The sequence below is a fragment of the Poecilia reticulata genome, linkage group LG8 (assembly GCF_000633615.1).
Source record: "Poecilia reticulata strain Guanapo linkage group LG8, Guppy_female_1.0+MT, whole genome shotgun sequence".
NCBI lineage: Eukaryota > Metazoa > Chordata > Actinopteri > Cyprinodontiformes > Poeciliidae > Poecilia > Poecilia reticulata.
This window is the reverse complement of record NC_024338.1, coordinates 15,829,656-15,841,676: the sequence shown is the minus strand read 5'-3', so window position 1 is coordinate 15,841,676 and position 12,021 is coordinate 15,829,656. Positions and strand designations below refer to the sequence as shown.

General features: G+C 39.0%; 1 protein-coding gene across 1 annotated transcript; it reads right to left on the bottom strand.

Moving 5' to 3' along the window:
- Positions 1 to 382: 382 nt before the first annotated feature.
- mafk (v-maf avian musculoaponeurotic fibrosarcoma oncogene homolog K) lies at positions 383 to 11,923 on the bottom strand. Its single transcript, XM_008415909.2, has 3 exons — positions 11,739 to 11,923; positions 3,436 to 3,514; positions 383 to 3,351 (listed from the first exon to the last, which is right to left on the bottom strand). Exons 1-3 carry the CDS (start codon positions 11,900 to 11,902, stop codon positions 2,917 to 2,919), a joined length of 678 nt encoding a protein of 225 aa, XP_008414131.1. The 5' UTR covers positions 11,903 to 11,923; the 3' UTR covers positions 383 to 2,916.
- Positions 11,924 to 12,021: the final 98 nt, after the last annotated feature.

Here is a 12,021-nt window from a genome sequence, read left to right as displayed (position 1 = left end):
TTCACAATCTGTAAGAGGAAAGAAAAATGTCTGGACTAAGTTTAGTAAACATCTACGGCAGGAAGATGGCTGTGCCTCGTCCCACAAATAAATCCTTCTAGATTTTTGTCTAACATCCGTTCAATTTAATTGGAAAAACTTTTTCTACTGATTTGCATAAAAGAAAAGACCATCATGTATCTTGGTCTGGATATAGTGCTTGTGTATTTAATTCACCCAGAGAAAGGTTTGTCTCTTATTTGACTAAGGCTTTTTTTGATTTTTACGTGGGACAATAGGAAACACGACATATAATATTAAGGTGTGTGCAAAATCAATCACGCTAGTCTCAGATTCAGTGTTCAAGTGTGTATAAATAGTTTTGAAGACTTGCCACTAGAGGTCAGCATAATGCTTTGCATTTTATTTGTCATGAATATGTAAAAATTGACTTACGCAAACAGAACAATGTTGGTTTTGGCTTTAGGACTGAAACACACCATCACATTAACAGGTCTGGGTTAACAGTGCTGAATACGTAAAGCACTAAAAGCATCACTATCATGGAGTACACTTCAAAACCTGTGGTGTCTGCACCAGGTTTACACATAAAATGTATAAACTCTTAAGATATGTTCAACGGGAAAGTTTAAAGACCAAGTCTTCACAACACTTGTCTCTGTGGGAACGTAAATGTGTGCTTTAAAATGTGCACTGAAGGATTCTATACTATGGTTTATTGTTTGATCACATACTAGTGAGGTCCGCTTCACATCTCCCTAACACTAGTGCATTACTAATAGTTCTAAATGAGCTTTTATTTGACGTAACTGCAATTTCCACTGTTTGCAAGGCTGCAGGATATGAGCCATCTAAATGTAACCTTAAGCAGTTAATTGTCGAGTATAAATACATAAAGGTTTTAAGTTATAAACACAGTCGTCTCGTAAATGTGAGTACAATTTGAAAATGGTCAGCATCAATGTCACTAACTTCAGTGAGTGATTACACAGACACACCACTCCCAGAATAGTGAAAGACAGAAAAATAAGTAATATACATGTATATGTATATATATATATATGTTTTTTTTGTATGTGTATTGTATAAAACTGATGTCAGAAAAAGAACAAAGGACATAAAAGAACTGGGTGAAAATTCAAGGAGTAAGAGCACAGCAATGCCCCTGCTTAAACAAAATAAAATCACAGCAGGTTGTACAGCAGCGTAGTTCCCCATTCTGTTCTTTGCAGCTTCTGAACAGGGGAAGAACAGTCATGTCTTCTTAGGCAAGAAAAAATCCTGACATGAGCAGTCTCTATTGCATTGACTCCAATTTAGGAATGGGTCCTCTGTAGGAACAGCTTGTTTTCAAGTCATCTTTATATTTAAATAATGCAAGATGTTCATAGAGAGAAAAAGGCATTTACTCCATTTAATATATGTTTTTTGTGAAGACAGGCGTCAGGAGTTTCTCTTGTAGAAGAGTGTGTCAAATGTAAAGTAAATAACTACTGGTTGTAAAAAAAAAATATATATAATAAATTTTTTAAAATACCAACACCGGCAGCAGCAGCACTTCTTGTGACCCAGCGGTAGGAATGATTTTTTTTTTTTATGTCTGGACGGAGTTTATCAACGTAAGTGACAGCATAACTAGCAGAGGATTTGTCACCTTTAATCTGTAATATACAGGAAGAAAGTTGATTTTTACATGGACTACTTTCATTGTCACTATATCCAATATGGATTACCCACCAAACATTGCAAGTGCAGCAGAGTTTACCATCCTTGCTAACTTTAGACTTCCACTAAATATTCCCATCACATCATCATCATCGCACATTTAAGCCCCAGTACATACAAGAATAATTTCATTGTTGCATCTTGTAATTTACTTTATACTGTATAGTTACAGTTATAAGTGCTATAATGAAGTAAATTCTATTATTACAAGCACATTTAGCTCAATCTGCTTTCTAAGCACATTCAATTGTAAAAAAGTTAGTCGTAAGTTGAGTTGTAAAAAGATTTAAAACCTGTTAATGTTACCAAAAAAAGAAAAGTCAGGGGGGCATAAAATAGCCATCAGAATTACACCCAACACTTCCCAAACAAACTTTACAATGTCTTTAATACCTTTTAACCTTTTTAACAAAAATAATCTAAAATGGCGAAAAAATTAGGACCTTTAGGTATGTTTCATAATTGAAGCAAACATGGAGGAGAGATCCTCTGGATTTGGCAATGCCTCCAATTAATGTTACCCACACCAGGGTTTTCCAAACATGAAACACACATATATGTTTGTCAGTTATCCCGTTAACAGCTTCTTTTACGGATTAGCATAAGCTAAACAAGCTCAAGAACAAATGAAAATCTGAGAAAACTTCAGTTTCATCCATCTCTTATATCACTGGAAACTATTGAGAAACCTCTAGACTTTAATCCAGGGAAATCTAACTCCTTGTTGTGCTGAACTGCATGTTAGTCGTAGAGTACTTATAGATCTTTAAGGCAACAGCTTCAAAATTGACACTTTTTTATGTAAATTTACACAAGTGTCAAGTAGCTATACTCCCATAAAGTCAAATCATTTGTATTTTATGTTCTGCAGCATCAAGTATTACACCGGTAAGACAGACTGTAATAAATCTCTACCATCAGTCACAGAGGTCGGGTCACAGAGGCCCAATACCCTGCCGGTGCTGGGGGTCGGGACGGGGTTGTGAACAGTGTGCAGACAGTATAGATTGTGTAAGAGGCAGGCGAACGGAGACGGAACTGTGAATGCAGCATTACGTGACAGAGCCTGGCACCCGATCCTTCAGTCTAACAAACTACTGAGGATCCTCTCAGTACAGGATGACTGGCTTCAGGATGCGTCAGAGCCAGCAAAGACCAGGCAAAAGAAGGGAAAGCCCAGTCCTGTCAGCACTAGGAGGGAGCTGAGAACGGGGTGGGGCTGGTGTTGTGGTTAGTCGACTTGACAATGGTGATGACGCTGGTGGTGGCCACTTTGCCGGGTGAGATTGGCCCCCGGGTTACAGTCCTGGCGAAACACTGCAAGGCCTCGTACTTAGCTCTCAGCGCATCCAGCTCCAACCTCATGCTGGCATTCTCTCTGGCCAGCTTGTCCACCTCCTGCTGCAGCTCTGTCTTTTGTCTCTCCAGCTCTTCCTTCTGGGTGACACGCTTGATGCGGCAGCTGGCTGCATAGCCTCGGTTCTTCAGGGTCCGTCGCCGCTGCTTCAGCCGGACGACGTCTTCCTTCGTCAGTCCACGCAGGTGCTGGTTTAGCTCCCGCACCGACATGGCCACCAACTCATCGTCGCTAAGCGCCGGGGCATTCTCGCCCGTCTCCTTCTTGACCTGCCGGAGGTGGGAAGTGAGTAAAGAACAACTCCACGTGCGAACGCAATTTTATAAACCATTTCTTAAATTCATGAGGCTTACCCTTAAAGCTTTGCTTGTCTTGAAATGAGTCGTCATTCCCTGCATGCAGAAAACTGACCAGAACCTCACAGAAGTTGCACTGAAAATGAAACGGATAAAAAACAGACTGTTTAACTTCAACTAGCTGGAGAGCAGCGTGTTAAAGGTGATTGGCAACACATTTAGTTAACCTTATCAGTACCAGCTACCCATTCCACTTTTGTCGACGAAGGACAATTTTCAGAGTTGCCAAATCTGATTCAATTGGACTGATAATCTAGATTTTCTTTCCGTCTCTCGCTCTGCCCTGACAAATCTCACTCCCAATAATGAACGTTGTCCTTGAATTGAATGGTCATAGTCACCCGTTTTTGATGCCATTTGTTTTAGAGTATCGAGCAAGACTATTGCTAAACATCGGAACAACATATAATTATTTGGATAGATGAGGAAATACTTTTGGAAATAAAGCTTATTATAGATCTGATTTTATATAACTATAGAATTCTAATATAACACTTATACAATTCTAAAAAGCTTTGCTATTTGTCAGAAAAACCCATCACATTGGCTAGAAACAACACTTGTTCATGTAAAATCTTGTATGTTTATGAACTGGTTGTCATGTAATGCAGGGGCTAGGTTAATTAAAGTTTGGTTATTTCACTTCACTGAATAAAGACTGACAAATGTCCCAATCTCACTATAAGCTTTACTGAAGACTAGGTCTCCTTAGTGTATTATATATTTTTTTCTCCTTGTAACAATTTTGACAGGAGCTTGGCTTACACATGCCAGCAGATGGCAGCAAGCCTCCACGTTAAACCTCATCAGTTTTTGACCGCGTTTGTCTTTTCTGTTAAGAGTGATGTGAGCCAAACTTGTTCATTAGAACAAGCAGGAATAAAACAGCTAAGCCCCACCAGGTTTTTCTTTCACAGAACTCTTTAAAGATTTAAACTTTCTGTGTGTCTGCCAGAGCTGGGGGTTGGGGTGGTTAAGCCCCCATGGCACTTATTATACAGCAGAATAGGTTTCTCAGGCTGCTCTTATGACCAAAGAACAAGAAAAAGAAAAGGGGAGAAAAAACTGAGCAAGTGTGGCACGCATCCCCCCAAGGCTCCATTTCAGAACCTGCAGACCAGCCTGACTGGGAGTTCACTGTTCCATGCTCCACAGCTACCATGGAAACGCCCTGTGAATGGGCGTGGGAGCGAGTCACATGGTCAGCAAAAGGGTAAACAACTCTCATTCATAACCGCAGTATGGCCCTTAGATAGTGTTAACAAGAAACTCAAACTTTCTTAAATGTGATCATAAGACTCTCTCTTAAACTTAGCTTCTGTGATATTTCTCTTAATTTTACCAGTTAGCTCGTATCCCGTCTTTCGCAAAGTGTTTAATCCTTTAATGTGATGTCTGTGGGTCTACTGTCAGGCTTCAGTGCTCCACTCTTTCATCCCACATCAGTATAACATTTGCAGTTATGCTGAACTTTACAGAGGAGTACAGCGGTGGAAAATTCCAGGAGGGAGAATGTCACAGGGAAATAGTTTCCTTTACAGTCAGTGATGTATTTTTGTTGCGAGACAATGTAGTCTATCGATTTAAGGCCGTCTCTCTCCGGTTGGATCCTCTTACATTGGGCTTTCCTGAACTGCTCTATGCCCTTATTTAACTCTAGTGGATATTTTTAGCTCACACTGCTGACATAAAATTCTGCCAACTAAACAAATCTAGGAGAGKATGTGATAAGTGATACTTCAGAGAGAGAACAAATATCCTCTGCAGCGCTTTGAAATGCAGCTTTCACTGGAAAAAAAACGCTCTGGGTGCTGGGGGGCTCGCTTCGTGATATTTATCATGTTTTCACATTTTAGGCCATAAATAGGTCTATGCTAATTCAAGAGTTTGTAGAATGCGGTTGAAAACTGCAGGGAAGTGAAACTGAAAAACAACCGTGTTACTCTGCAACGTCAAGAACTTCCCTTAGAACAGTTAAACGGAAAATAAACAGAAGCAAAATACATGAAAGGTGCTAAACTATGCATGTGTAAACATCTGTTTAGAGTCTTGAGAATGATCTAATGTCTCATTTACCCTACAGAGCATTGCATTTTTGATATTTCAGAAGCTTTAAATATTGACGGAGGGAGAAAAAAAAGTATTTCCTGAAACAAGTTAGTCTATAGCAAGACAATTTTGAGTAGTATTGTGCCAAAAGGCATCCCTTGTTACATTTGCTGTCTTGAAAGTCTTGGAAAAGTGGTGCAGGGCCTCCCCTTCTTCTAAAGGGGCCTCCGGCCAGAATCCAGAAGCCGAGTTGTTGCCCTGAAATTCTTCAGCCATGTGCTTATTCTTTTTGCAACTTGCACGCCGGTATGGTTTTCATAATCAAGTTTCCTCAGAGGGAAAGTGGCAATTATGTCACACAACCAAATCCACTCGTAAAGACGAGACACAAACAAAACATGGCTTCTCAACACAGTCAAGAAACCGACTTAGATCAGGTTTTCCATAAGRCAGCCTGAGTAAATTCCTCAAAGCAAAGCCGCAGATGGCGGGTACAAAAAAACTAAACAAAACAACAACTACAAACTAAATTGCATTCCTGAGCAAGCACACATGTGCAATCCCTCACATGCTTATGGGTAAATCTTCTCGGGAGAGAGAATGCATGTATTCTGAAACATGTTCTGTGATGTACTCGTGTATGGGGTGAGGGGGTCGCAATATCCCCACTCTTAGCATAATGGTTGCAAAAATTCCAAAATGTCTGGAATTCAGAAGAGTCTCACGTCCACTGCTTGCCCAAACAAATCATCTGCAGCCTTTGCACATGTGTGCAAGCAAGCACTTCACCATCACTCTTTGAGGAAGGAAACATAAACAATACAGACCACTTTTTAACTCTCAGGTTCCATATGTTTCATCACTGGAGAAGCATGTCTAGTGACTAATAGCTAAGGATAACTTTTACTCAGCAGCACTAGAGAGAGAGCTGTGCACATTCTTAGTGGATCCATTTAAACGTTTAAATGTATAACTAAAACTTTGTCCCCCAAATGTCTGACAAATAATCAGCCTAAACGTTTGCTGTTATTGGAATTCTAGCATTGGAAAAATATTTGTTTGCTAAAGGCCATAATAAAGAGCAAGATTTTCTAAGCAGATTATCTCTTTCATTTGTTTAATTTTGGAAGTTTAGACATATTCAATTTTAATTTCAACAGAGAATCAAAAGGCATTACTTCCCGTATTTGCAACTGAAATCTGTCTTTTTGTTGTGCCACTCTGTGGATAACGAACTGATCTTGCCAATTTCAGCCAGAATCTTCATTTGCTTTTAATATACACTGCTCAAAAAAATAAAGGGAACACTTAAACAACACAATATAACTACAAGTAAATCAAACCTCTGTGAAATCAAACTGTCCACTTAGGAAGCAACACTGATTGACAATCAATTTCACCTGCTGTTGTGCAAATGGAATAGACAACAGATGGAAATTATTGGCAATTACATTTCACTCATTCAGATCTAGGATGTGTCATTTGAGTGTTCCCTTTATTTTTTTGAGCAGTATATATAACATATTGCTTCGCAGTCATCACAATATCAGTTAGTGCAACAGATTGCTTAAATGCAGTAGTTTTTGAAGAATGTTAGATTCCATGCAAACAATGCTCCCAGTAACATGTTTAGCATGTAGGGTAAACTTTAACATCCTTTCATGCCCACACTATGTGTTTTTTTGTTTTTTTTGTAACTGAGATGTTAAAGCTCACAAGAGGGTTGGAGCCACAGAGATGAAGGATAAGAACGAAAAGTGTCAGAAAAATACAGGTTAATTCTAATTTCTACTGTCACTGCCGTATTCCATAATACCATAGCAATATACTGTGCAGGACTAGTTAATATGCACATTTTTCACATTCATCTCTGAGGTGCAAAACAGAGATGCTTATACCTTCATATAATTGTTGGAATAGAAAAACGTGGGCCTTTCAAACATCTGGAGATTGTACCAAGGGATGGCCCAGACTTATTAAGGTTCATAAGTCTCTTCCTGATATCTTAGCTGATTCAACGAATATACAAGGAAACAGTGCATTTGATGGTTTCCGTGGAAATACATACACAGACATGTCATCATTTTACATAATTTAAAAAGAAGTTTACAAATCTATGAAATCATCAGCTGGGCTTTTCCAGACTATTTACAGGTACAGTAGCAAATCTCAGAGTAAAATTCCAAATTTGAAGTAAATTTAAAAAATAAATAAATAAATCAAAAACAACTCTCATCATTCTGACATTATTTGAAAAATAAAAATTTCCCCATCTTGTATAATGTCAGTGAAGACAAAAGGTTATGTAAATTAAAATAAATCGTTTCAACTAAATATGCAGTTTATTAGGAAACTCTAACAGACTTCTGACACCCAAAAGCCTGCGTTTAACATTAGCATGAGAGGGCAAATAGAAACAAGACGAGTGAATCCAAAACAACTTGACTCAAACAGAGGTTCAGTAAACTTTTCCGCATGATCAGTGACACCAACTATTACCAAATATTGGTTACAGCATGATACTGTGGGGCCCAGTTGCCTCCTAAAATAAACAGCTTATCAAAAGAGTAATGAGCTCATACTCTGGAGCTAAAAAAGAGCTGACTTGTCTTTGTTCCTTTATAAGTCTGAAGTAAACAGAAAACAGATTTGTCTAGACTCTTCTAAGAAAGCTTTTCCCACACTTATTCAAGAATGCGAGGAGATTTTTGCTCCCGACTGACGTGCGTGGCACTCTGCTCTTTCTCCAGCGCAGCACATTTGGTGGGATGTTATGCAAAGGAAACGGAGAGCATAACTGCATGGTGAGTCATGCTGTTTACGGGTAAAAGCGACGACCAGCGGCAGGGAATCACACCCTCCTGATCTGACGTTTCCTGGAAAATCCCGTTGTTTCAGAGAGAGGAAGGAAAAGTACAGAGAACTTTGGAAATAGTTGCTACGATCAGCCGGAACCTTTGTGCGGAAAGGGAGGAGGACTCACGGAAAAGATATTCTCCCAGACACTGTTATAGAAATGTTAGGAATGCAGGGAGGAAACACGCACTTCTATTCACTTTTTTCTTTTCTTTTTTTTTTTTACACTGACATTAAATATGAGTGAGCAAGAAAATGATCATCAGCAGGGTTCCATACATTAATTTTAGCGAATAGTTGAGAGGTTTTCCTGCAACTTCTAAAGCAATAAAAATACCACCACTTTGAATGCTTTGGATTATTTGTTTGCCCTGCTGATGACCGTTTATTCTCACCACAGTGGTAAGAAGCCAAAAAAGAATAGATAAAACCCAGAACCAGCCCTCAGCTTAAGCGTCACATGCGGCGTCTGAGGGTCCCCCCCAGTAGCTGCGGGGAAATAATTTAAAATAGCAGTGAATATTTCGCAGGTCAGGTTGGGAAAAATGCCATCGCCATAAAGAAACAGTGAAACAAGACAGCTGTTTAATGATAGATAAAATAAGAGTAATTCTCTGAAACTGTTATGCCATTTCTGAGGTTGCTGGGTTTTTTTTTAAGATGGTAAAAGTTTATTTTGCTTTTGGCCCAGCATTGCTTAGCTTAGGCCTTTAAAGAAAATCTGCTCTGTTAAGCAAAATAAAAGAGAGTTATGTACTGCTGGTACATAACTATCTGCTCATGTCTGTTACACTGCTCATGTCTGTTCAATAAAACTCTGTTTTAAATATATCTGTGCTCTCCTTTTAAGGTATTAGTTCAGGCTCATTAGTTCCTTCAAAGCAAGCTGTGGCAAACTCTCAAAGCAAAACAAAAACATGCTCGGCATAATGAGAAATTAGGAAGGTGCAATAAAATCTCTGGCCTGGACATGAAGATAACTGCTTTGAGCTTGACCTATCTGTTTGAAAGTCTCATTTTCAAGTCCACTCGGAAAAAAGTGCTTAAGTTATTCCTCATTTAGTTGGCTAGCAACATGAGTTTAAATACTAATGAGGCCTACTTAAACTTTAAATAATTTAAATGGCAATTTTTTTTTGATGCTCTTTGGAAAAAATTTAACTGTGAGGGTGTCAACATAGTAACATAGGAACAATTTGTAAGTAATGCAAGAATACTGAGCCGGCCAATAGTTTAGCTATCAGCACTGACGTTTCCTTTTGACACAAAAATGAGTCTAGAGTGAATGTGATCACCTCTAGATCAAACCTAAAATAGTCTCATTAAACATAGACTGGAAAATCCCACACCAAACAGACATTCATCAAAGAACGAAATTACAAAATATAAAACCAGACACTCTTTAAATCTATTGACGTTTAATCTAATTGCATATATGTGTGTTAAGACCCCCGATTTTTTTTTTATAAACTTTTGTTCATGAAAGCAAAAGAATAAATAAAAAAAATAGGATCCATAGATTCTGTTCTTGTTCTCACAATCACAATGCTGTGTTTGGTCTTGTGAGCTGGATGTATCACCACACCCTTTGACATTAGTGGGGCTGTGGTGGAAATTAGCCCCTGGGTCCCTTGACAACCTGAGACCAGCTCTGTTGAAACATTACAAGCTTGAAAGGAACCTTTTAAGACTTTAATAGGAAAAGCAGAGAAAAAAAAACAACCTATTCGCAATTTTAAGTGGCAGAGAGAACCGTTTCAGGAAGAAAAACACATCTTCATTCAATTATGTGTTATTTTTCCTGTTTATACCCCACTTTGTACATCCAACAGTATTAAAAATGTATGATGCTTAAAAAGGTAATTATCAACAAGACGTCTTTTATTCCAATAAGAGGAGCAAAACACACCACAGTGAACGTGTTCCATGTGAATCATACCATAAGTGACCACAAATATTTCACTTTCACAACATTTCACCACAATGCCTTGTGCAATCCGTGACACCGATTTCACCAGACAAAATGGTAAACCCTGGGAATAAACTGTGTATATATAATATATCCATACATACATATATATATAAGCTGCCTGTTTCGGGGGAAATTCTCTTTGAGTGCTTTGGTGGCACAATGAGTCAGCTGTTGCAAGTTCTTCCTCCAAAAAAACACATCATCACTTTGGTGACTGAGCCACATGTTAACCTTATGACAGCGCAATACACACGCTACCCCCTCCCTCCTCCAGGCTGAAAGGCGCCCACCAGAAACAAAAGTGAATCAGAACATCCTCCTGGCTCCGAATCTGTGGCAGATCTCGGTGGAATAAACCATTGAGACACAAATATTTTCCATTTATTAATCACTGGACCACAAGTCCAAAATGTTGTGCAGAAGATAATGCTAAAGTAATGAGAATCATGTGCTATTATGTCATTGGCCCTTATAGGATGTCTCCCTTATCTTGACCCAAGACATGACGATTTCTGTCCCCCAGAAATCGTAATGAAACAAGTGATAAGATAACAGCACTTGTTCCACTTGAGTGATTTATAGTTTGTGGAAATATGCCCCTTCCTCCCCCTCCTCCCTCTTGCAATGGACTAGTCAGCCCCGGTGGTCTCTGCTGCCCTTTCTCCCACATGTCTACAATGCAGACCACGTGTTGATTCCGATGTCAAAAACCGTAGGCTGGCACTTTGCAAAGTAGGAACCTATTATTGAGGGCTGAGTGTTAGAAACAGGTTGTGAAAAATGTACGTGGAAATAGTTTCAGCAGAGACAGGTGGAAATTCTTGGATTATTTCACTTCCATTTTCCTTAAAAACCTGATCGACTGGCGATTTTTTTTTTATTGAAAAATACGACCATTATAAAAAATTTTAAAAGTGTGTTTTTAACTCGTAATGATATACGATGGTCTTGTCATTTTTAAGTGAGTGACGCTGTTATAGGCTATTTTGATGCTAGTTTATTTTCAAAGGTTTCAGACATGCAAATTATTTTACTATAAAAAACTTGGATAATAATTTAAAGTATTTTTTTATAGCTGTACTTTAGTAAAGTAAAAATAATATAAAGAGGGAAAACATCTTCAGTAGTTCTGATAATTTTCTCACTTCAAAGACAATCACTTTCTGTGCACTATTTCTTTTTTTTTTTGTCTCCAGCACTAACACGTGTCCTCTGGGCTCAAACAATCCACAAAGTCAACATAAACTTCCAGAACCACTACCAATAAGCTTCCTAACCGGCCAGTGAATCCAACACCAGCGTGTCTGCGCCTATACATCAGCGTGACAAATTTCAGCAATTTTCTGAGGAATGTCAAAACATATTCTAGAAAAAGGAAAAAAAGAAAGAAAAAGAAGGAAAAAAAACAAAAAAACAATCATACCTCTGTGAACGCGGATATGTGTAGACGGGGATGCGTAAAGGTGCCGGAGTACGTTTCCTATCCAAGCGGCGAAGTGAGTTGACCCAGTCGGCGAGACGCGGCAGGAGGGTAGTGGTGTATCCTCGTACTGAATTAACTACAAAACAACAACAATGTACCAACATTCCACGCTCTGCTTCCGCAAGCGCTCACGTCACCGATTCCTCGTGACCGCCCCCTCCATTCATGAAAATAACTTTCTGCTGACGTCAGTCTAGAGAGGGGGGCCCGGGGCGAGGAAGGG

What these genes read in the sequence shown, in the direction of transcription:
- mafk (XM_008415909.2), bottom strand. Translation starts at nt 11,902, where the DNA reads ATGTTGGTACATTGTTGTTGTTTTGTAGTTAATTCAGTACGAGGATAC. An exon ending in ACATATCCGCGTTCACAGAG is followed by an intron (nt 3,515 to 11,738) that starts GTATGATTGTTT and finishes TTTCATTTTCAG; the next exon opens with TGCAACTTCTGTGAGGTTCT. An exon ending in AGACAAGCAAAGCTTTAAGG is followed by an intron (nt 3,352 to 3,435) that starts GTAAGCCTCATG and finishes CACCTCCGGCAG; the next exon opens with GTCAAGAAGGAGACGGGCGA.